Source organism: Crinia signifera, chromosome 1, assembly GCF_055691185.1.
Source record: "Crinia signifera chromosome 1, ASM5569118v1, whole genome shotgun sequence".
Classification (NCBI taxonomy): domain Eukaryota; kingdom Metazoa; phylum Chordata; class Amphibia; order Anura; family Myobatrachidae; genus Crinia; species Crinia signifera.
Window position 1 is genome coordinate 317,767,263 of NC_139217.1, and position 22,870 is coordinate 317,790,132.

The following is a 22,870-nucleotide window of genomic DNA, read 5'->3' on the forward strand; positions in this document are numbered from 1 at the left end:
TTTCCTTCTCCTCTAAGTTCAAGAGAAAAAGAAGAATAAAAAAAATATAAAAAAGAATAATAGTATACTCATCAGAAAGAACCATTCTTTCAGGATTAATATCTTATTTGAAGATATAGTCCCGTGTTTCGACAGTCATATGTCAGTGTCCTTATTCATACCGAGAGCCAGTTGTCATTCCGGCATGATCAAAAGTTCGCTTCCTAGAAACAATAAAAGGATCCATGTAATCTTCAACCTTCTGGAATATGGGCTGTATCGGAGATGTCATCTGGGTTGAATCCATTGACTTCTTTCTTAAGAAAATCCTCTGCTTCCCTCGCCGACTTAAAGTCTTTGAACCCATTTCCCAAGAAAATACGCAGGCAGGCAGGATACATCATATAAAATCTCCGGTTTGCTTTAACCAGGTCTGAGCATACAGTAGAATAAGAGCGTCTCTCTTTTGACAAGGCCACTGAGAAATCTTGGAAGAACCGAAGTGGATGTCCTTCCCAGTTTACTGGGTTATTTTTCCTGGATGCAGACCAAATAAGTTGACGGTGCAAAAAATTCAAGACCTTGAAAATTACCACCCTTGGTCGTTCTTTCCTCTGTGGATCTATCTGGCCCAGCCTGTGTACTCGCTCAATTACGATATCTGCACATTGAGCTGTTATGTTAAGCAACATAGGGACAGTGTTTCTGATAAAATGTTCCAGCTGAGCCCCTTTCACTGACTCAGGTATCCCAGAGATCCTTAAATTATTGCGTCTGGCTCTATTTTCTGCGTTTTCCAGACCATCCTTCAAGTATTTTTGTTCCTTTTCTAGTTTAGTCACGGTTTTCCTCAACATAAGCAATTCCCCCATGTTACTATCAATTTGAGCCTCCGCCACCTCCAGCCTCGTGTTAAGCTTCCCCATTTGCGCAGTAATTTCTCCCACAGCATTTTGCAATAAAGGCTGTATCGCTGCCTGTATTAATGCTGTGAAGTCTTTCTGGGCTGCTGGGGACATACCTTGCGTATTGTGTATATCCAGAGGAGGGCTGCTATCTTCCGTTATGGATTTTTTCGCAGCTGGCGTGCCTCGGGCGTTGTCCGGGTCAGGCGCCTTAGTATGATCTCCCCTGCGCTTTTCCTGTCGCTGCTGCTGTGGCGCAGCGGTACTTTGTCCTCCAGTCCCCGGGCTCAATTTGGTGTCCATCTCAGCGTGTGGACGGCGGGGTGATCGTGAGCGGTGTCGGCGTGGGGAATTCAGGTTGGAATTGCTATAATATAGCTGTAATGTGCGGGCGGGTAGCGGGCGGGTAACGGAGCAGCGGAGAGAAGCTGCTCACCTCTCCATGCCGGAACCGGAAGTCCGATATTTAACCACTTAAGTGGTTTGCCCAGAGAATCTTTGGGCTCAGCAGCACTGTCAATACGGGCTAACCTGGAAGATCTCTGATGTGTGCAGCTCTCCTTTCCGTCCTATAATTAGTGCTTTGACCGCATTTATGTGTTTTGAGCACCATCTAGTGGCGGTTTTGGCAAATTACTCAGATTCTACAGGTTTTATGCTGTGTAGCTGAATGTATCATTCTACACCACGACACAGTGTTACAATATTGCAGTGAGCTGCTGAATAATGTGGAGTGTTTTTTACCAAGAGAATAACTTTTTCACAGCTGTAACAATTGTTGGTGCTGAAATTTCATTATTTTTTTTTTTTTTTTGTAACAAATTTCATCTTTGACTGACTTGATTTCCAGTATTTCCCATCTCTTGTTACAACAATTCCTGGAAATAAATGATCATATAGTACTTCCACCCAGTCATCTAGCTTTGGGGCACTGTTCTTAGCACAGCCCTGTCATCATGAAAAACAAGAAATGGAGACTTGCAAGACAAGGCCCCAATTCTGAAACTCGCCGAGGCTATGGCTAACAGAAAAGTAAGTTTCCAAGAAAGATATTAACCCCTTGAGTGGTGTTTTTTTTTTTTGCTATGTCAAACCGCCCAGGGTGTTTTTTTTTTTTTTTTTTTTTTAAATGATGGGTGGATCATTTAAATTCATCTTATAATTTATTAAGGAATACAAAACCAGAAAATAAGTTTGTTCATTTTTCCCATTTTGACCACTGGAAATGGTGTTCGGGTATTTATGAAGTTAGTCACAAAATTGACGAACTTCAAAAAATTGGTTACTACTGCTATCAGCTTCAAATTCACTTTCAGGAAGGCTTTCATCTTCTGATTCATCTTCCATTAAGGCAAGGATTTCATCAGCACAAAATGTATGTTTTTTTTTTTTTTTTTTTTAAGCCATTATTTTGCAGCAACAAATGCATACAAAAAGCAGCGCTATGGTGGAGGGAAAATACACGTGCACAGGGTTCGCAAATACTCGCTATGGTGAGTATTTTACCCACTTTGGAGCACCAGGTACTCATATTTTATGAATGGCTGGGTCCCCTGGGACCCGCTCGGCCCATTTCGGCGTGCACGCCGTGTTAATATGTGTGACATGGGCGGAGGGATCTGTTTCCCCCTCAGTTGGGATGTGACCGTGGAGAAGACACAGCGTGACTTACGGCCGCTTCACACATCTGCTGGGCGCGAAAATGAAAGGGTCCCTGTCACCGCAGAGTCTTAGGCAGCAGTGCACGGAAGCCATGTAAGCTGGCTCCTGCACTGTGCCTCAACAGTGGGCTGGAGCCAAAACCAGAAGCAGCTGCTCAGCAGGGGAACAGAGCTGCGGCTGGTGTGAGGACAGAGCATGAGGAACTGAAACCAGCCTTGGGGACCAGAAACAGGGAGGTGTGACAGTGAGGACAGAGCAGACCCTGGCAGGAAGTAGAGGTAAGAGGGGTGTATGGTCAATTTAGCAGGCTGCTTGGCTGTGTCATGTAAGGGGATTTATTGCTAGCAGGACTCGGGCTGCAGACTTCTCTCTTCCTCTCCTACCTCGCGGTGCTGCTATCTTGTGTGTCACTGTCACATCCTCCAGGCTCTGAATGCTGGCTGTTAATGGCCCTCTTGTCCTATCCTCCCCTCATTGCACGGCTGGCAGAGAGGCTGCAGCTCACCAATTAACTCTTAACAGGCAGAGCTGCCTGTAGGAGAGGAGCCTATAGACTCTGCTGGGATTTCACTAACCCTATCCCTCCTGTTCCTGTTGCCATTACTTTTAATTTTGTTCTTGAAACAATGGACAGGGGCAGAATCCTGACTGGTGCAGTACAGGTGTCCCTATTCCGACATTATGCCTTTTTCTAGCATATGTGTATCTTGCTTTATGTGAGTGGGAAAATTGCAAATTGATATCCCCCCCCCCCCCACCCCACAATTTTGGGGTGCCAAAATCTGTTTGCTTACCAAAAAAATAGGCTCAGGCTGGCCCTTGGATCAGGGTATATGCCATATGGAAGAGAGGAGGCGGCTTCTGTATGTGCCATGCTGGGGAAGGGGAGAGGAGGTTTTATTCCATTGAAACCCAGAAAAGGTCAAGTAGGACCCCGATTTTTGTAAGTGAGGGGTCCCAGGGACCCATAATTTTGGGGGGTTTACACGATCACTGCAATGGGGTAATGAATGAAAGATTTTTATTAAAATTGCTAATTTTTTTTTTTTTTTTTTTTTAAAGACTATTTTAATAAAAACTAATCTTTCATTCATTACCCCATTGCACGTGTATTTTCCCTCCACCATAGCGCTGCTTTTTGTATGCATTTGTTGTTCCAGAGACCTCTCACCCAAGCAGCAGCTCCATTCCCTCCCCCATCCCATTCACCCCTTCCCCGGCTAATGTCCACACAATTGAAGCCACTCATACCAGCGCCTAGTTTCTTTTTCCATAACTTTAAAAAAATATATATGTTGATTAATTTAATAAATATATATTTGTATGAATGACAGTGTAATGTGAGTTACCTTAATGTAACATGAGTTGCTGTCATTTTTTGTTCTGCTGTAGATTTATTTGTTTTTCATATTCCATGCCTTGGAACATTTTTATTTTTTTTTATTTTTATAGATTTCATTTAGTTACAAAAAAAATATGCTACATAGGAGAGCAGAGATTTCATAATTTCAAATGTATTTTAAAATCCATGGACAAAACATGTAATGTAACATGAGTTACTAGTTGCAAAATCAGTCATTTCTTGAAAACTACTGAAGGTTTAAAAATATTTTATGCTACACTTGGAGTGTGCCTTAATGTTCACTAAAATACAAAATAAAAATAAAATATTTAATTGTACTTTTTCTGTAACATCCAAATGAGCGTACACTTCAGAGTCAATTTGTAACGTGTGTTACCATGGAACGACCCCTATGTAGACAGAGTAACTGATTTGTTTTTGGGCTGTGCGTCATGGGGCTACAGTGGAGCAGTTATGCAGGGCTGCCACCTGGTCCTCTGTTCATACCTTTACCAAATTCTACAGGTTCCGTGAGTTTGCGTCGGATGCTTCATTTGGGCAATCAGTGATGAGAACTGCAAGCCTGAGTGCACCCTCCCAAAGGACCGGCTCTTGAACGTCCCATGGCTAGCTGTGTCACCAGGATGGACGGCATATTATGTTCAGGCGTTGTACTGTGTAATGTGTGCTTTAGAAGTTGAACTGAGGAATGTTGGGATGCAGAAGGGAGGAGCCTGCCTCTCAAACAAGTTAGCATAGGTGCCATGCTCCTGCGGACCCTCCTACAGCCCATGGTTAGCGGTGTCACCGGGATGGACTCAGAGAAAGGAATTCGAATGTTAAGTTCTTACAAAAATCCTTTTTCTTGACCATTGCAAATTTCACTGGCTCATACACCCTTGGTCTTTTCCCGCCTCTTTCACAACAAGCTTGGAATGTATGGGTAGCGGTGGAGACTGCTGGGGAACCCTGCACTTGAACAATGCTCCCCTATCTGAAAAAAAAACAAGAACGTCCCTAAACTTTGTAAGTTAGAAGGTAGCTCAGGATGGGTGTCGTTTGTTATCTGTGATAGACCAGCTTTACCAAGTTGGGATGCTCCACTCCTTTGAACATTTAGTGTCTACATATACAGATCCTTGCCATTATTTTTACCGATACCTGCAACATCGACACGCAGTGACTGCACAGCTCCCAGTATTTGTTGCTCATACCATGGCCCCTACCTATGATCCTTTTTAGAAAGGGTTAGCCTGCGTCCAAGAAGAACCTTACATAGTGGATCTGTCTGACCTTTTCAGCAGGCTTATGTGGCCTGTACATTACCTTTTCTCCTTCTCAGTGCTGGGCCTCTCAATGCTGCTTAACTGTGCCGTGCAGCCACTTGGTCAGTTCTTCATACTTTTTGTCCAGTTGTATTATTTTGCTAAATTTATGGCCGCTGATGCAGGAATTGGATGCAGGTGTCTGCACTCTCTCAAGAGAAACACTTACTCCAATTCCAAAGGAGACGTTGGATGTCCTTTCAGCATTGGTCCCTTGCAGTCTATGCAGCTACATGTTGGTTGACTGCTGTATTGTTCTCTGTTTAGTCCTTGGGCCATTAATCCTCGGTATCTCCTCCTTTTTCACCCTGTCTGTCCTCTCCTCAGGCTTAGTTAATCTTTACTGGGACCTATGGGGTATATTTGGCGAGGATTCAACTTTAGTTCTTAAGAATTCTTAAAGTACCAGGCTCCACTCATCTGTCTATCCCAGTTTCCTATGGCATAGGAGGAAGGGGTTTATTGGAAAGTACAAAAATGACCAGTGAATGCCTGTGGTCACATGCTTGCTCCCACCATATTCACTCTTGTACTCTTTCATATTTTATGAATGTATTTTGCTTAATGAAATGATCCCATCTGCAAAAAGAAATCAATCTGTAGAAAAATGCAGATCATCACAAAGCAAAATGGTCACTTGGGGCTGCAAACAAATTCAGGCACTATTAGTAAGCACAAACTACTAGACCATTCAATACACCTATTCAATGAATCCAGTTATTAAATTGTAATATTGAAATTTGCTTCTTATATCCATTTTACTTATACATTTGACAAACTAGGTAGCTTCAAACCTCTTCTCTGTAGCTTAATTTACAATAATTGGGTGGTATTTAGCAGTACACTACCAAAATCTTTCGTCTGAATCATTCATCTTTTTCTTGTTCAGATATACATGCTCTACTCCTGTCTACTGGTGCAAATAGTAGACTATTCCTCTTGTGTTTCAAGCATTTGGCATAGACTGGCTAATAGCCTCTCTATAGGCTTCTTTATGCTATATACAGATATGGCTATTCAGATTGTTTTAGTTTTAACCTTGTTTTTTCACTACCTCAGACTATATCCACAGTTGGCTTCCGATAGAATTCCCAATGGTGGGTTTACATGAAAATTACTTATGTTGCCAAAGACTATGGGGGTATGCAATCCTGGATCATGGCTGTCAATCCCTCCCGACAGCCGTGATCCTGGCCCATTTGCGGTTTGCCCGACAGCAAATCGGCAGGCGGGATTCAATGTCCCGCCTGCCGATCAGCGAAAAGGGTGTGTCCACGATCGGGTGTGGATTGTCTATCTACGGTTGGGATTGCGACAATCCACTTGCTAAGGAAGGGAAAAAGCAAAGAGGTTATGTTCAAATGTCCTATTGTAGCCTGCTATGTGTTCCAGTTGCAATACAGCTTTGACACTTTTTGATAGTCCAAAACTGATGCTGCTGTATAGTGGGAGTCTACTGAAAACCGCCAATTGACCTGTTCCATGTTCTAAAACCCCATTGAATTGCTTTATCTGTTAAAGTAGGAAACTATTAGACCTACTCTACACCTTTTTGAAGAATGCCAGAATTACTAGTATAAAGTTCAAATTTTTTCCTTTTTTGGGTTGTGCCTAAAGTCTCTTCCAGTCTTCTTTAGTTTGAGATTTTCTTTTTATAACCTCATGTAACTTTAAGGCTGTGATTCTGTTAGCGGATGTAGATTACAGCCTACTAATTAATCCACTGGCACTATCCAATGAGCTGTGATGCCGGGAGTTATCAGACTTTACCTGCCTCAGCAGATTATAAGAAGTATGGGGAAGTTTCCTCACACTGACAGCGCAGCAGGGACTGACAGAATAGTGTCCTGTCACCTCCCTGTGTGCTGAGGTGCGGTCTGGTCTGTCAGCACAGCACTCAAACCTCCTTTAAAAGAGGTTTTCTGGACCCTGGGGGACCTTGGAGCCGGCTCCCTGCATGGGGGGGGGGGGGGGGGGGGGTGATCATGGTTGACAGGCCCCCTGTGGTGGCAGTTGCCATTTTGGAAGGGTTTACAGGCTGAACTCTGCAGAGATTGCAGCCTGTTAAAGGAGCTACTTTTGCTGGGTGATTCCACGTGATCCCTGTTCAAGGGGAGACACAGGAAACAGAGGAAACATTCTATAGGAGCGGCTCACAGGGGGAAAGAAGCCACCAAAAAGCCTCATACCTAGCTGTAGCAGGGACTTTGGTGTCTTCCTTCACTCTGCCCTGGCGCCCTTTCATCCCACACTGCGCAGAGCTGGAAGGAGATTCTTTACTGCGGACAGTGACAAGTTTCTTCTGAGGCGACTCCATTCCCGCTGACCAGAGGGTCATACAGCAGACAGATAAGTGCACGAATATATATTGGCTTGGTACAAACTCCTCACTTAGTGCACTGTGATTTTAATCATGACAGAAAGGTGTAATGCTACTGTATTGGGGGATGGAGCATCGGCCATGTTAATGAACTGCAAATTTTGCGGGCTAAAATGAACACCTGAACAGAGGGACCATCGGGATATATGCCCTGTATGTGAGTCTGTGCCCAGTGGAGCGCAAGGGCAGTTGCTCTGGGAAAGTCTGTCTGCTTTAGTGCAAGCATTAAACAGGCAGAGATGATTTGGTGAGATCTCCCAGACCATTGTCATCCTTAACATTCTGTTGGCTCCATTCCCCCCCCCCCCCCCCCCCCCCTCACAGGTGGACCCTGCATTTTTACAAGTGATACAGGACCGTGCTCATGGTGTACACAAGTTTAATGCCTTTATGGAGCAGTTTACTAAGGAGTCTGAGGTTTCTCCCATACATCATTTATTCACCCTTCCTATCCCAAATGTAGATTCTGAGGGGGAGTGTGGGGCAGAAATGTCATGGGATCCGAGGGAAGAGCATCTGTCCCTGGTATTGAAGATTTAATTTCTCTTGCATTCTTATGGGATACAGGGAAGTCGTTCATAACGATGGGGAAAAGAGGGTTTCCGTAGGAGACAGGCACATATTAAACTTTATACAGGGTGTACTGGCTCCCCCCCTCTGCTCCCCTCCCAACTAGTCAGTTTAAGAAAATGTGCCTCAGGAGAAGCACGCATCAGGAAGAGCTCCAGAGAGTTTGTCTTCTGTTTATGTTCTTTCTTATTTTGGGACTGCTGTTTTGGACTCAACAGCAGTCCTGCGTCGTGGGAGACTAGGGGAAGGGTTCAGCTGCAGGCCACTTCATGGTATCGAGCTGTCCCTGCCACAGGTCCACTGTCCTGCGTGGGTGATGTTACCGAGGGCATTGCGCTGCAGCGCGCATGCCGCACACCCCTAGTCCAGTCCAAAGACGTTGTGTGGTGAGTACTATCCCGGGGTCCCCCGCCGTGCGGCCCTCACTGAAGACACCACGGACAGAAAGGTTGAAAATACCCTTAAGTCCATTTTCACTGCTAGTGGCGCGTGCCAGCGTCCAGTTTTAGCAAGTTGTTATATGGCAAAGTCTATATATACGTGGGCCTCCCAGATTCAGGAGGGCCTTCTGGGTGATATGACAGTGGCGCAGGTGTCTGAAAAATTACACCATATTCAGGACACAGCTAAGGTTCTGTGTGAGGTGCAAAAGGAGTTAGGAGCCATTAACGGCCATAACTCAGCCATGGCGGTATCGGATCGCAGATCCCTCTGGCTCTGGCAGTGGATGGCTGACGCTGACTCCAAACGGAGTGTAGAAAACCTTCCCTTCACAGGCGAACAGTTGTTTGGCAGCGATTTTAGATGCGTTAATCTCAAAAGCCACGGCAGGGAAGGCCACCTTCTTGCCCTCGACCCCACAGGCGCCCAAGCGTCCCTTTCCTTCTCACGCCCAGCAGTCCTTTCGGACCGGCAAATTCCGCCCAAAAGCAAGGGGTGGTTAAAATGCAGCCAGAGGCTCCTGTGGAAAATTCAGGAAGCCTTCTGCTTCGGCCACCAGATTCCATCCGGGGCAGCTGCAAGTAATCCTGCATCATGACGGTGGGGCTCCAGTCGAGGTGGGAGCCAGACTGGCCTTCTTCAGCCATGTTTGGGAAGCCTCGTGCCTCAATTCTTGGGTACGGGGTCTTATTTTGCACGGCTACTAGCTGGAGTTTGCAATACAACCACCTCAAAGGTTTTTCAAATCAGGCCTTCCAGCGTCCCCAGTGGACCAAATGGTATTGCAGCAAGCAATCCAAAAACTGGTGCAGGCCAGATTAATAAACCCGGTCCCTCCCCTAGAAAGGGGGCAGGGTTATTACTGAAATCTATTTGTTGTCCCAAAACCGGACGGGTCGGTTCGCCCAATACTGAACCTGAAATCCCTGAACCCATTCTTGACTGTAACAAAGTTCAAAATGGAGTCCTTACGGGCCGTTATAGTAGAGCTGGAGGAAGGGGAGTTCTTGGCATCTTTGTATGTGAAGGATGCCTACCTTCACATCCCAATTTGGCCTTCTCATCAAAAATATCTGAGGTTTGCGCTGCTGAACGATCACTATTGGTTCTGCGCACTGCTGTTCGGCTTGTCCTTAGCCCCACGCATATTCACCAAGGTGATGGCGGAGATGATGGTGGTGCTCCAGGAAACAAGGGATCTGTCATACCATACTTGGACAACCTGCTTGTAAAGGCTCGGTTGTCGGAGTATTTGCAGGTGGCCTTGCAGATTACTATGCAGACCCTGACGGGTCACGGTTGGCTCCTGAATTTAGCAAAGTCCTCTCTGATCCCTTCAGAGACTCCTGTTTCTGGGGATGGTGTTGGACACCCCTCTCATGAGTGTTCCTCCCACAAGAGAAGATTGTGGCCATTCAACAGCTGGTCACAGATTTGTTGAAAACCCCCCAGGTGTCAGTGCATTGTTCTTTTAGGAATGATGGTGGCCTCTTTCGAGGCCCTCCTATTAGGGAGGTTTCACAGCAGGATTTTCCAGCTCGATCTCCTGAGCAAATGGTCCGGTTCACATCTTCAGATGCATCGGAAGATTGTGTTGTCATCTCGGACGAGACTGTCACTCCAGTGGTGGCTCCACACGCCCAACCTGCTGGCAGGGCGAAGGATTGGCATCCAGAATTGGGTCTTGGTCACCTCGGATGCGAGCCTCCTGGGATTGGGTGCTGTAACCATTGGTCAGTCCTTTTCAGGGAAAATGGACCCTCTAGGAAACACGTCTCCATATCAACAACCTGGAGTTACGTGCTGTGTATTATGCACTTCTGGAGGCGGCCCCTCTTCTCAGCGGGCATGCTGTCCGCATCCAATTGGACAATGCCACTACTGTGGTGTTTCTGAACAGGCAGGGCAGGACCAAAAGCAGGTCCTGCATGCGGGAAGCAACAAAGATCCTGTCCTGGGCATATAATAACTTTCAGACTGTCTGCCATTTTTATACCCTGGGTGGACAACTGGGAAGCCGACTCTTGATACCGTGGGAGTGGATGCCCTCTCGATACCGTGGGCGTTTAGCCTGATTTACGTCTTCCCACCGATCCCCGCTCGGGTACTAAAGAAGATCAGGAGAGACGGAGCCGAGGTCATTCTAGTGGCTCCGGACTGGCCAAGAACGTGGTATCCATATCTTCTATGTCTTTAAAGGGACTCGTGGCGTCTCCCTCTGCAAAGAGACCTGCTCATTCAAGGTCCGTGCATCTTACAGGCCTTAGAGCAGCTTCGTTTGACGGCCTGGAGGTTGAGCAGCAGATCCTAACAGAAAGGATTTCACACATCAGTCATCAAGACCATGACGAGTGCTAGGAAGCCGGTCACGGCAGCACATTACCGCCATATCTGGAGGAGATATGTAGGATGGTGTGAACAAGGGAAGTTTGCTCCAGCGGAGTTTAAACTTGAAAGATTTCTTCAATCTGGCTTGGATCTGGGCCTACGTTTAGGCTCCTTGAAGGTGCAGGTATCGGCATTGTCTGTCTTTTTTCCAAAAGAAGCTGGCTAATATCCCTGAAGTGCAGACGTTTCTTCAAGGTGTCTTGCACATACAGCCTCCTTTTGTGGTTCCTACTCCACCATGGGACTTGGATGTCGTCCTGACGTTCCTGCGATCCTCCTGGTTCGAACCGCTGGAGGAAATAGATTTGTAAAATTTAACATGGAAGATGGTGGTCTTATTAGCCTCGGCTAGGCGGGTCTCTGAGCTGGGGGCGTTAACCTGCAAGAGCCCTTATTTGATCTTCTATGAAGACGGGGCAGAATTACGCACTAATCCGCGTTCTTTCGAAGGTGGTGTCAGCATTCCACGTGAACCAACCAATTGTGGTTCCTGCTAGTATCCCTCAGTCTGAGGTGCCGACAGCTTTGGATGTAGTTCGAGTTCTCCGTGTATATATCCAGGGAACGGCAAGAATTCGTAAAACTGAAGGACTTTTTGTCTTCTACGATGCCCAAAAAATTGGGCGCCCTGCTTCTAAGCAGTCTATTGCACGCTGGATCTGTGCAACTATAAAACAGGCTTATGTGGCGGCGAAGCTTCCTATGCCTGCTGGGGTGAAAGCCCACTCAACTCGTTCAGTGGGGACCTCCTGGGCGGCTGCCCGAGGAGTGTCGGCCTTACAATTATGTAGGGCCGCTACATGGTCAGGCCAACACACTTTTGTCAAGTTTTACAAATTTGACGCTTTGGCCGCTGAAGATACTCAGTTTGGGTAAGCGGTGCTGCGGCAATCTCCGCACAATCCTGCCCATTCTGATGTCTTTGGTATATCCCCATCGTTATGAACGACTTCCCTGTATCCCATAAGAATGTAAGAGAAAATAGGATTTTAATACCTACAGGTAAATCCTTTTCTCAGAGTTCTTATGGGATACAGTGCACCCGCCTCTGTGCGGAGTCTCTACCTTACTCACTCAGGTGAGCTGTGGACCAATATTGGGTCCTTCAATTACCCTGTGTTCCTTAGGGTCACAAGGGTGGAAGTCACCAAGATAACCTGTTATCATTTTACCTCGTGTATCTCAGCGGTTCACGAGTGTATGTTGTCACTTAGGTGACATTTATCAAGTTGTCCCAGTTGGGACACAAAATGGTCAATAATTGACCTCTTCTTAAGGCCCTGAGGCTTCCATGGTCACTACAGTGGTATCTGGTTTGTTGAAAGTTATGTCTGGGTGTGCTGGATGAATCTTGCCACGTTAGGAATTACACATATTCCTCTCATATTGTTCTTCTCCCTCAGCACAGTTTCTATTAACTGACTAGTTGGGAGGGGAACAGAGGGGAGGAGCCAGTACACCCTGTATAAAGTTTTATATGTGCCCGTCTCCTACGGAAACCCTCTTTTCCCCATCGTTATGAACGACTTCCCTGTATCCCATAAAAACTCAGAGAAAAGGATTTACCAGTAGGTATTAAAATCCTATTTTTGCCTGTAAAACAGGCATTAAATTTGTCTGAAGTGCATAGGGCTCCACAGCAGGGAGTGTTCAAAAGACAGAGCAGAGCTGCAGTCACTATTCCTTCAGATGAAGGCATTCAGGAATTACTGGGAGGGGCAATGAAAATGCCCAATAAGAGACTCCTCATGCCTAAGAGGTTTTTGAGCATGTACCCCATGCCTGAAGAGCATGTAAAATTGTGGGAGAAGGTCCCACTGGTAGATGCCCCGGTCGCTAGGCTATGTAAAGCAACGGCTTTGCCTGTGCAAGGGGGTGCTGCTTTTAAGGACCCTGCTGATAAAAACTTAAGGTTGTTTGAAAGCCGTTTTTGAAGGTGTTGGTTTTACACTTAGACCCATTATTGCATCAGCCTGGGTTTCCAAGGCCATGATGGCATAGGCAAATAACCTGTGTTACTTACTGCAGCCAGATTCAGAAGCATTTGCCATAGCTGAAGGCGGTGGCAGAATACACGTGTGAGGCTGGTGAAGAGGGAGTCAAAATGGCTTCAAAGGTGTTGGCCATTTCAGTGACTGCAAGGAAAACCTTGTGGCTAAAAGCATGGGATGCCGACAATGAATCCAAGAAGTCTCTGGAAGCATTGGCTTTTAAAGGGGAGTTGCTTTTAGGTTTGGAATTGGAATCCCTCATTAAACAAGCAACAGGGGGAAAGAGTACATTTCTTCCTACGCCAGCAGCCAAACAGGGTTCCTGCAGGTTTGGTAGAGGGGTTTTTGATTATCAAGATATCACGACCGGCGCTTTGATATAGGTGTGCCTATAGCCAAGCAGCAGTTATAAAATATGGGGATTCACTCCCAATAATAAACAGAAAAAGGGGTACAGGAAGTGTAAACTGCGCTACATACAAATAAACAGTGTATGACATAAAAATATACAATTTAATAATTGGAAATTCAGAAATCAATATAAACAATGATGGTAATTATTTAAAAAAACTGCAAATTAATAATCACTCAGTACATTAGATGTGAGTGTTTGGATAGTCACGCTTATGTGGCCCACCAGTACTGGGGAAGTCCCCTTTTTTTTTTTTTTTTTTTTTGGTTGTGAATTTTGTAAATCCAGTGAGTGGGAGGTAGGGGTCTCCCTCTCCTTTGCCAAAATGGAACCTGGTCTATTAGGAGGTGGCGTTCCTCCAATATGTTGTTGCTGTGGTGAGTTTGAAGAGATCCAGATCACTTAATCCAATGATGGTATTAACCTCTGCTGGAAATGTGGTGCCCGTGTGGGGTGGGCATGGTGGGTGGCTTATCCAAAGATGGTTCAAGAGCCCAAGGTTCCTCCAGGTTTGCTGCTTTTCGTTCGTCCTTTTCAGCCCTCCTTTAGAGGGGTTGCATCCTCCAGAGGACAGTCTGGCAGAGGAAGATTTGTTGCTGGAAAAGGGAAAAGCTCCCAAATCTCGTTTTGGTGCATATGCAAAAATGCAGGCTTCCAAGGGTGACGAGAAGCCTTCCGCATGATGGGCCGTAGACTCCCCAATCTGGAATCTGAGTGGAGGGTCGCCTCTTGCAGTACTTGGGATGCTTGGGCCTTATCCAGCCAGGATCATGGGTTCTCAATGTGGTTTCCCAGGGTTACAGAATAAACCTGAAGGGCGTTCCTCCAAAGAGGTTTCTACCTACACCTTTACCCAGGGAGGCACGCCTAAGAAAGGCTGTTTTGGGGTGGCGAGGTCTCTCCTGGAAAAGGGCGTGGTTCCGGTATCGTGGGAGGAAAGGAAGAAGGGGTCCATTCTTTTCTTAGTGTCCAAACCAGACGACTCATTCAGACCAATTCTGAACTTGAAGTCTCTGAACCTCCACTTGTGGGTGGATCATTTCAGAATGGAGTCTTTGAGAACAGTTCTCATGAGCCGGGGAAATTCCTAGTGTCCATGGATATTCAAGACTCCTATTTGCATGTACCTATATATGCGTAGAACATCAGTCTTTACTGCGTTTCCCAATAGGTGGCTTGCATCTGCAATTTTGGGCTCTTCCCTTTTGGGCTGGCTGCAGCTCCAAGGGTGTTCACGAAAATAATTGCAGTCATGGCAGCAGCTCTCCAACTCCGGGGGATTGTAATCATTCCATATTTGGATGACTCGGATCTTTGAGTAGGCAGAGGCGAATTCGGTAAGTGGATTTCCTAAGCAGAGAGGAGCATCTGGAAGGAGAATGGGCGTTACATCCACAAGTGTTTTCAGGAAATTGTAGCTCTTTGGGGACTTCCATAAGTGGACTTGATGGCGTCCCGGCACAATTGTCAAGTGCCCAGGTTCTGTGCAAGGACCAGGAATCCATTGGCCTGGGCGGCGGATGCCATGACAGTACCCTGGGATTTCAGGATGGTATGTTGTCCTGTCATTTCCCAGGCTTGCCCAGGTTCTGAAGAGTGAGGACGCAAGTAGTATGCGTCATCCAGATAGTGCTGGATTGGCCAAGGAGATGTTGATATTCCAACATTCTGAGGTTGTCGACAGCGTTGTGGCATCTTCCTCTTCGGCCAGACCTGCTCAGGCATGCAAGGCCACTTCTTACATCAGGACCTAGCTTGACTAAATTTGACTGCCTGGCTCTTGAAACCTCTATCTTAAAGAAGGGTTTCTCAGAAGCTGTTATCCGTACCATGATTAATGCAAGGAAACCAGTTTCTGCAGCAAACTATTATAGGGTTTGGAAAACCTACATTAGATGGTGTGAATGGCAGAAAGTTCACACATCCTAGGTTTAAAGCTTCTAGACCAGGCATGTCCAAACTATGGCCCTCCAGCTGTTGTGAAACTACAAATCCCAGCATTCCTTGCCACAGTTTTGCTATTAGGGAATGCTAAAACGATGGCAAGGCATGCTGGGAGGTGTAGTTTCACAACAGCTGGAGGGCCATAGTTTGGACATGCCTGTTCTAGAATTTTTACAGGATGGATTCTCCTCAGGCTTAAGTCTTCAATCTCAAAGTTCAATTGTCGACCTTGTCTGTCTTCTTTCAAAAGAAAGTGTCATTGTTACCGGAGGTACAGACCTTTCTACAAGGAGTTACTCTGCTGAAGCCTCCTTATAAACATCCAGTGCACCTAGGCATTTGTCCTTGGTGTTGTCGGTCCTTCAGAAACCATTCGAGCCGTCGGTCGGCTAACCTGAAATCTGTTACTTGGAAATCGCCTCTGCAAGGCATGTGTCTGAGTTAGGGCCCTATCTTGCAGGTCTCCGTTTTTTTTTTATATTACATAAGGATAGGTCTCCTAAGCTTTTACCTAAGGTTGTCTCCTTTTCATTTAAACCAAGAGATTGTTCTTCTGTTGTTTAGGCCTCCTGAGGAGGTCAGAAATAGGGACAGACTTAAGAATTTGGATGTGGTTCCCTCTTTGCAAATTTATGTGGACATAGAAGGAGCTGCATAAAACTGATTTACTATTGGTCTTGTATGATGTACACAAGGGGCTGGCCAGCTTCTAAGCAGACCATTGCTCGTTGGTTAAGGTCGGTAATTGCCTTGGCTTATGCCAAAGTTGCCAGACCAGTCCCCTCCAGAATAAATGCTCATACCGCCAGATCGGTTGCTACTTAATGGGCTGTGCGCCACAGGGCTACGGCAGAGCAAGTATGCAGGGCTGCCACTTGGTCCTCTGTTCACACATTCACCAAATTTTACAGGTTCATGAGTTCGCGTCAGAGGACGCTTCATTTGAGCGAGCAGTGATGAGAACTGCAGAGCTGAGCGTACCCTCCCAAAGGACCGGCTCTTGAACGTCCCCATGGTTGAGCTGTGTCACCAGGATAATTGAAAGAGGATTTTTGTAAGAACTTACCATTCGAATCCCTTTCGGATTCCATCCTGGTGACACAGCGATCCTCCCTTACGCTCAGTAAGTAATGCCGTTGCATGTGTTGTCATTTGATTGTGCATATGTTCAGGCATTGTACTGAGTTAATGTATCCTAGTGTGCTCTGTAAGTTTAACTGAGGGATGCAGAAGGGTGGAGCCTGCCTCTCAAAGCTTTAGCATAGGTGCCTGGCTCCTTCGCACCCTCCTACATCCCATGGTTGAGCTGTCACCAGGATGGAATCTGAGAAAGGGATTTGAACGGTAAGTTCTTACAAAAATCCCCTTTTAGCATATGACTGCCACACATCTGAAATATTATGTGCAGGCAGTTCAATCTTCTGATCCGATGCGCACGTGGCTGTGCATACAATTGAATGTCGCTTGCGATATTTGGCAGTTTTCACCCGATTTCTCGGCTTGATCCATCAGAATTGAGTGATTTGGAGGTTTTCTTCACACCTATTAAATCACTTATACCAAATTTCTTTAGTTTTGGAATAAACCTATAACCTAACAATGGACTAGGTGACGAACAAAAAGATGCTTTTTGACAACTAATTAGCATTTGGCAAAAGGCAAGGGACTCCATTGAAACTTTTTTTTTTTTCTCTTTACTTTTTTAGGCCAAAAACCGGCTCCCAAAGAGTCCTTGTACAAAGTGATTCAGAATGAGAATAATGTGGCACAAGTGAAAACTGAAAGAGCTGAGCGCAGAACAGCTTTCAGAGAGTTCCGTCCAAATGTTGAAAAACCTTTGGAGTACAGCGTTGACAAGTATGTAATCTGTTCAATGTGTGTGCTGTTCTGCATAATACATATTTGTGCTGGAGTGTATGCATTATATGATTTATTATTGCACTATACCTGAAGGCATACTGTGACTGCTACATAATACTCAACTTCAATCTATGAAATACCATTGTGCCACTGAGTATTGGCATCTGCTTCTGAACTTTAACCCTTTGCATGCCAAGATGAACTAATGCCAGCCTGTCTCGCATGTGTTCTATAAATTCAAATTACAAATGTTTTTAAGAGATTATATTTCCTTTAAGATAAATATTGCAGGTTATTAGGTGTAGAAATTGACATTTTAAAACCTATTTTGATAAATTTACTTGGTAGACGGAAAAGGTTTAACCCTTTGAGTGCCAAGTACAGTTAATCAGAACAAAGGTACTCCAAAAAAACAAAAATTGAACCGGAGTTCAGTGCTCTGCCTACACATGGCTATTTTGTTTGTAAGAGTTATTTTGCAGATTTGTGTAACCGGATTATACCAAAAGCACGAACCCTTGCTCTTCTCGGTTCTACTGAGTGCTTGCCAGAGGTAGCCTGACTGCCATTAGGTACTGAGATGAGATCCTCAGACCCCTTGTGAGACCATATGCTGGTGCGGTTGGCCCTGGGTTCCTCCTAATGCTAGACCTCATGTGGCTGGAGTGTGTCAGCAGTTCCTGCAAGATGAAGGCATTGATGCTATGGACTTGCCCGCCCATTCACCAGACCTGGATTCAATTGAGCACATCTGGGACATCATGTCTGGCTCCATCCACCAACACCACGTTGTACCACAGACTGTCCAGGAGTTGGTGGATGCTTTAGTCCAGGGCTGGGAGGAGATCCCTCAGGAGACCATCCACCACCTCCTCAGGACCATGCCAAGGCATTTTAGGGAGGTTATACTGGCACATGGAGGCCACACACTACTGAGCCTCATTTTGACTTGTTTTAAGGACAATACATCAAAGTTAAATCAGCCTGTGTTTTTTTTTTTTTTTTGTGGGACTCCAAATACAGACCTCGATGGGTTAATAAATTTGATTTCCAGTGATAATTTTTGTGATTCAGCACATTCAACTATGTAAAGTATTTAATAAGAATATTTCACTCAGATCTAGGATGTGTTATGTTAGTGTTCCCTTTATTTTTTTTGAGCAGTGTAGTTTATCAAGGTTTCCCCTAATTAAATATTTGCTGAACAGCATAGTGTTCACCATATATCTTTTAGCTTTATATAGTGCTGCTGCCTGATCAGAAGCTCTAAAGTACTTATCTGAATGATAGAACTACAGTTCTTATGCTCTTAAACAGTTAATACACTACACTTTTAAAGTAATGTATTCTATAAAATACCAATGACTATCAGACACAAGTTTATGGTAATAAAACACCAACATAATAGCTATAACGCTACATGTACTAATGTGTCAATACCAGTCTGTCTTGTTAAAATGTATGGCTGTTAAAGACCACAAGATTCTCTATAGCTCTAGTCACACCAAGCTATTGCTGCATCATCCTATGTAAAATGGGGTCAGGATGTCTAAATTCCATCGCTGGCAACACCGACTGGCTCAGGAAAGTAAGATCCCTTAACCCTCCCGCAGCATAACCCGTACCTCTCCTTTTAGTGCCTAACCCTTCACATCCCCGGCTACATACTCTAACCCAGTGGCCAGGTGGCTGGGATTCTGGACAGTGTCTGAATCTTTACGGGTGCCGGGCGGGACGGGATCCCGACAGCCACCTGCCATTTGTTTAGCATCAACCACAGTATCCACGCCACCCCGAAGTGTGGTGAGCGGCGGCGGAACGCATCCTCCGACCTTTTCATACCCCTACTATCCACATCTGCATGGAGTTGAATTTTTAGATAGTGTGGTGAGCCGCCAAGCCCGAAGCGTGGCGAGCGGACGCGGAATACAAGTAAAGTAATTTACGTCCCCTCGCCGACGTGGATAGTGGGGGTATGAAAAGGTCGGACGTGTTCCGCTGCCCCTCGCGGGGCTCGCCATGCTTCGGGGTGGCGTGGATACTGACGCTAAACAATGGCACAGGTGCTTAGCACCCATCACATACTATGCTCACATCACATAGCACCACATAGCATCACATCTCATGGCATGGGTACTTGTACAATGAAATATCACATTGCACGGTTAAAACATACCATGCGATGCGATTTCACTACGTTTGCATACGTAAAATCTGGGCATCCTGCTAGGAAACAAGTACAGAGATAAACATTCAGCCAATCAGCTCCTTACTGACTTAGCAGGTGATTGGCTGGACATTTATCTCTTTTTCTTCTACGATCCCCATGGCAGCCAATACCTAGGGATTTCATCCCACAGCCTTGAGTTAGACAGGTTACTTTTTTTCCTCTGGAACCTCCCCCTCTGGTATAAATCCCTGCTCCTCCCCTTCCTAGGTGTCTTTTTTTTTTTTTCCTGTCTCCTTGTTAGATAGGATAGCAGTGTTACTTTTGTTTTTGGCTTACCTCGTAGATACAGGGTTCACTCTGGTGGGAGGCAGCATGGGAGTGTGACCCCTTTGGGGATGCTGTCCATGTTATTCGTTGGAGGTTCCAGATGGAAGCTTGTAGAACTGTAAGGCTTCATTGTGCAGAAGACAAACCTCCGTTGTGGGGGAAGTCTGCAAGAACGCTGACTCTGATACCTGTGTTCAGCGTGGCCGCAGCGTTTAGGTGGGACTACATTTCCCAGAGATCAGTGCGGGATCACGTGACCGCTAACGCTGAGTGCCGGCCTGATATACGCGTCACTCCGTTGGGGGACGCGGCACACAGGAAGCGGGACTACAATCCCCAGAATGCTGTGTGCATATAGATGCCGGTAACGGCAGAAACTACACATCCCAGGATTCCTGTGTTTGCTACACGCTTCGCGTGGCGCGCTCTGCTATTTAAACTGATTGATACAGCTGAAAATGGCAGTCTATTCTAAAGCTGTTGGCAGAGAGAGCGGTGCTGGGTAGCTGAGAAGGTAAGACCTCCTGTTTATCTGGTTTAGCAGGTTTTCCTCAGAACTAATTGCTGCATAAGATGGATCTGCCTTTCCCTCCTAGGACTGATAGTGCCCCTGTGAGGTGAGCCTTTGTGGTTTTTATTGTAGGAAGTGTAGTTTTTAATTTCTAGTGTTAGTGATGGGCTCTTCTATTTCTTTTTTTCTTAGTGTGCCTGTTATAGCTAAGAAAAGAACTATGAAGAAAAAACATCAACTTTAAGTGCATGGCTTGTGATAAGTTGTTTGAAGGATCGCAGGAAAGGACTTTATGCAATGATTGTGAAGTTCAGCCTCAGACACAAAGCGATGCACCTGATGCGAATCAAAACAAAATGCTGAAACCGTTAATGGACTGGATGAAGCAGTCATTCGTGTCTAAGGAAGAATTTAAAGAATCAGTCATAAGAGATCTAGATCTCAGGCTGAATTTGAGTCAGTTTCATCAGATGAAGTTTTTGAAGTGGAAGATAATTCTTCAGAGGATTCTGGTGAAGTTAAAGAGGAGAATAGAGCCTTTAACATTGAAATTGTAGAAAGTGTTAAAAACCATTTATAAAACCATGAACTTTAAAGATACAGTTGTGCAGACAGAAGGTGAAGATCTTCTGTTTGAAGATAAATCCAAAAAAACTAGAAATTTTCCGGTACATCAAGTTATGAAGAACCTGATATCTAAAGAGTGGGTTAATGTTGAAAAGAAGCAAGGGAAACTATTTTGTATAGATCGTATGTACCCGATTAAAGAGGAGTCATTTATCAAATGGTGTGACCTTCCGAAGGTAGACGCAGCGGTGGCTGAGAACTTCGAGGACAACAATCCCCTTAGAGGATGGAGCGTCCTTCAAAGATCCGATGGATCGAAGGATGGCAGGGTCACTTAAAAAGTTACACATGTCTACGGCAGTGTCATTGAAAGCCAGTGTTTCTATTGCCTCAGTAGCAAGGGCTTTAAGAATTTGGAGTATGAATATGCATTCTGATATAGAAGAAAAGATATCAAGGCCATATATCCTGAAGAATTTGGGAATAATACAAAAGGCGATTTAATTTCTATGTGAAGCATCACTAGACATAACATCTTTTTCAGCCAGATCCATGGCAGCAGGGGTTGCCACTAGAAGAGCACTGTGGCTGAGGTCCTGGTCCGCAGATGCCCATTCAAAAAATCGGCTAGTGTCTCTTCCCTTTGAAGGGTCTTAACCTCTTCGGGTCTAAATTAGATGCCCTTATACATCGTATCACTGGGGGCAAGTCTTTAAAGTTACCGCAAGAAAAGAAGTTCAAGTATCCATTTAATACAGCGGGAAAGCAAGGCCTATAAAGAAGCAAAGACCTATAGACCTGGAAGACCTTATAATCAAAGAGGTGCATTTGGTACTACTAGGAGATTTTTTCGTTCCAACTTTAGAAGAGGAACAAAGCAATGACAACCATGGATTCCCATTTGTCGGAGCTCGATTACTACAGTTCGCGAGTCAATGGCGTCATGTAGTACAAGACAGATGGGTGTTAAGGATTATAGAAGAAGGTTACAGTATAGAGTTCATGCAGACCCCAACGAGCGATTACTTTCAATCAAGAATGCCGGTGTCAAAGTTGGAAAGGAGAGAATTATTGAAAATCCTGGATCAATTATGGAGCATCAAAGCAATAGAAAGGGTGCCAGTCTCACAGGAGAAAAAAGGGTTTTACTCAAACCTGTTCTTGGTGGAGAAGTCAACAGGGGGCTTTCGAACCATCATAAGGGGCCCATACACAGTCCGTTTAACGGATTCGTTTGGGACTTAATTGGCACACATCGTATCTGATCGGATCCCTAGTGCATGCACTTTGATCCGATGCGATGTGTACCTAGTACAAAAAGTATGTGCAGCACATACTTTTTGTACCGTACGATGAGATGCGCGGGAGCGCGCATCTCATAGTACAAAATGGACGGTCCGGGAACGGACCGTGTATGGGAGCCTATAGACCTAAGGAAACAATCAATATATAGAAGTAAAAAAATTTTGGATGGAGACATTAAAGACTATTACAGCAGGCATCAGAAAAGTAGATTTCATGGTCTCATTAGACCTAAAGGATGTGTATTATCATGTCCCTATCCACCAGCTACATTCAAAATTCCTCAGGTTTTGTATTCTGGGCAGGCACTTCCAGTTCACTGGTTTACCTTCGGTCTGACTACCTCCCCAAGGGTGTTTACGAAGATACTAGTAACCCTAATCGCACACCTCAGGAGAAGAGGAATCCAAATTTGGCCATACCTCAACGACATCCTAATTGCAGCCTCATCAGAAGAAAGTCTTAAAAGACTCGAACATAGTAATGACAGTTCTCCAAGATCATGGATGGTTAGTCAATCTGCCAAAGAGTCAACTAGTCCCGACAAGGAATATAAAATTCTTGGGAGTCATTATAGACTCAGAAAATTTTAGACTACTTCTGTCCCGAGAAAGGTGTATAAAGATCACTACTCTCTCAAGAGAAGTGGCTCAAAGGAAGACAGTACCACTGAAGACCTGCTCTCAACTCTTAGGTATAATGTCTTCCACGATCGGAGTGGTGCCCTGGGCGCAATGGAAAATGAGGGAATTTCAGTGGGCGGTCCTACCGCACATAAAAGGCAAGAACCCCAA

At 45.3% G+C, this 22,870-nt stretch overlaps 1 protein-coding gene across 5 annotated transcripts in view; it reads left to right on the top strand.

The window, feature by feature from the left end:
• HABP4 (hyaluronan binding protein 4) overlaps positions 1-22,870 on the top strand; it is a 45,871-nt gene that overhangs the window by 15,436 nt on the left and 7,565 nt on the right. For all 5 annotated transcript variants that reach the window (XM_083187062.1, XM_083187071.1, XM_083187079.1 and 2 more), the window contains exon 3: positions 17,046-17,196. In XM_083187062.1, the coding sequence (XP_083043188.1) occupies positions 17,046-17,196 (151 nt within the window). The remainder of the gene's footprint in view (positions 1-17,045; positions 17,197-22,870) is intronic.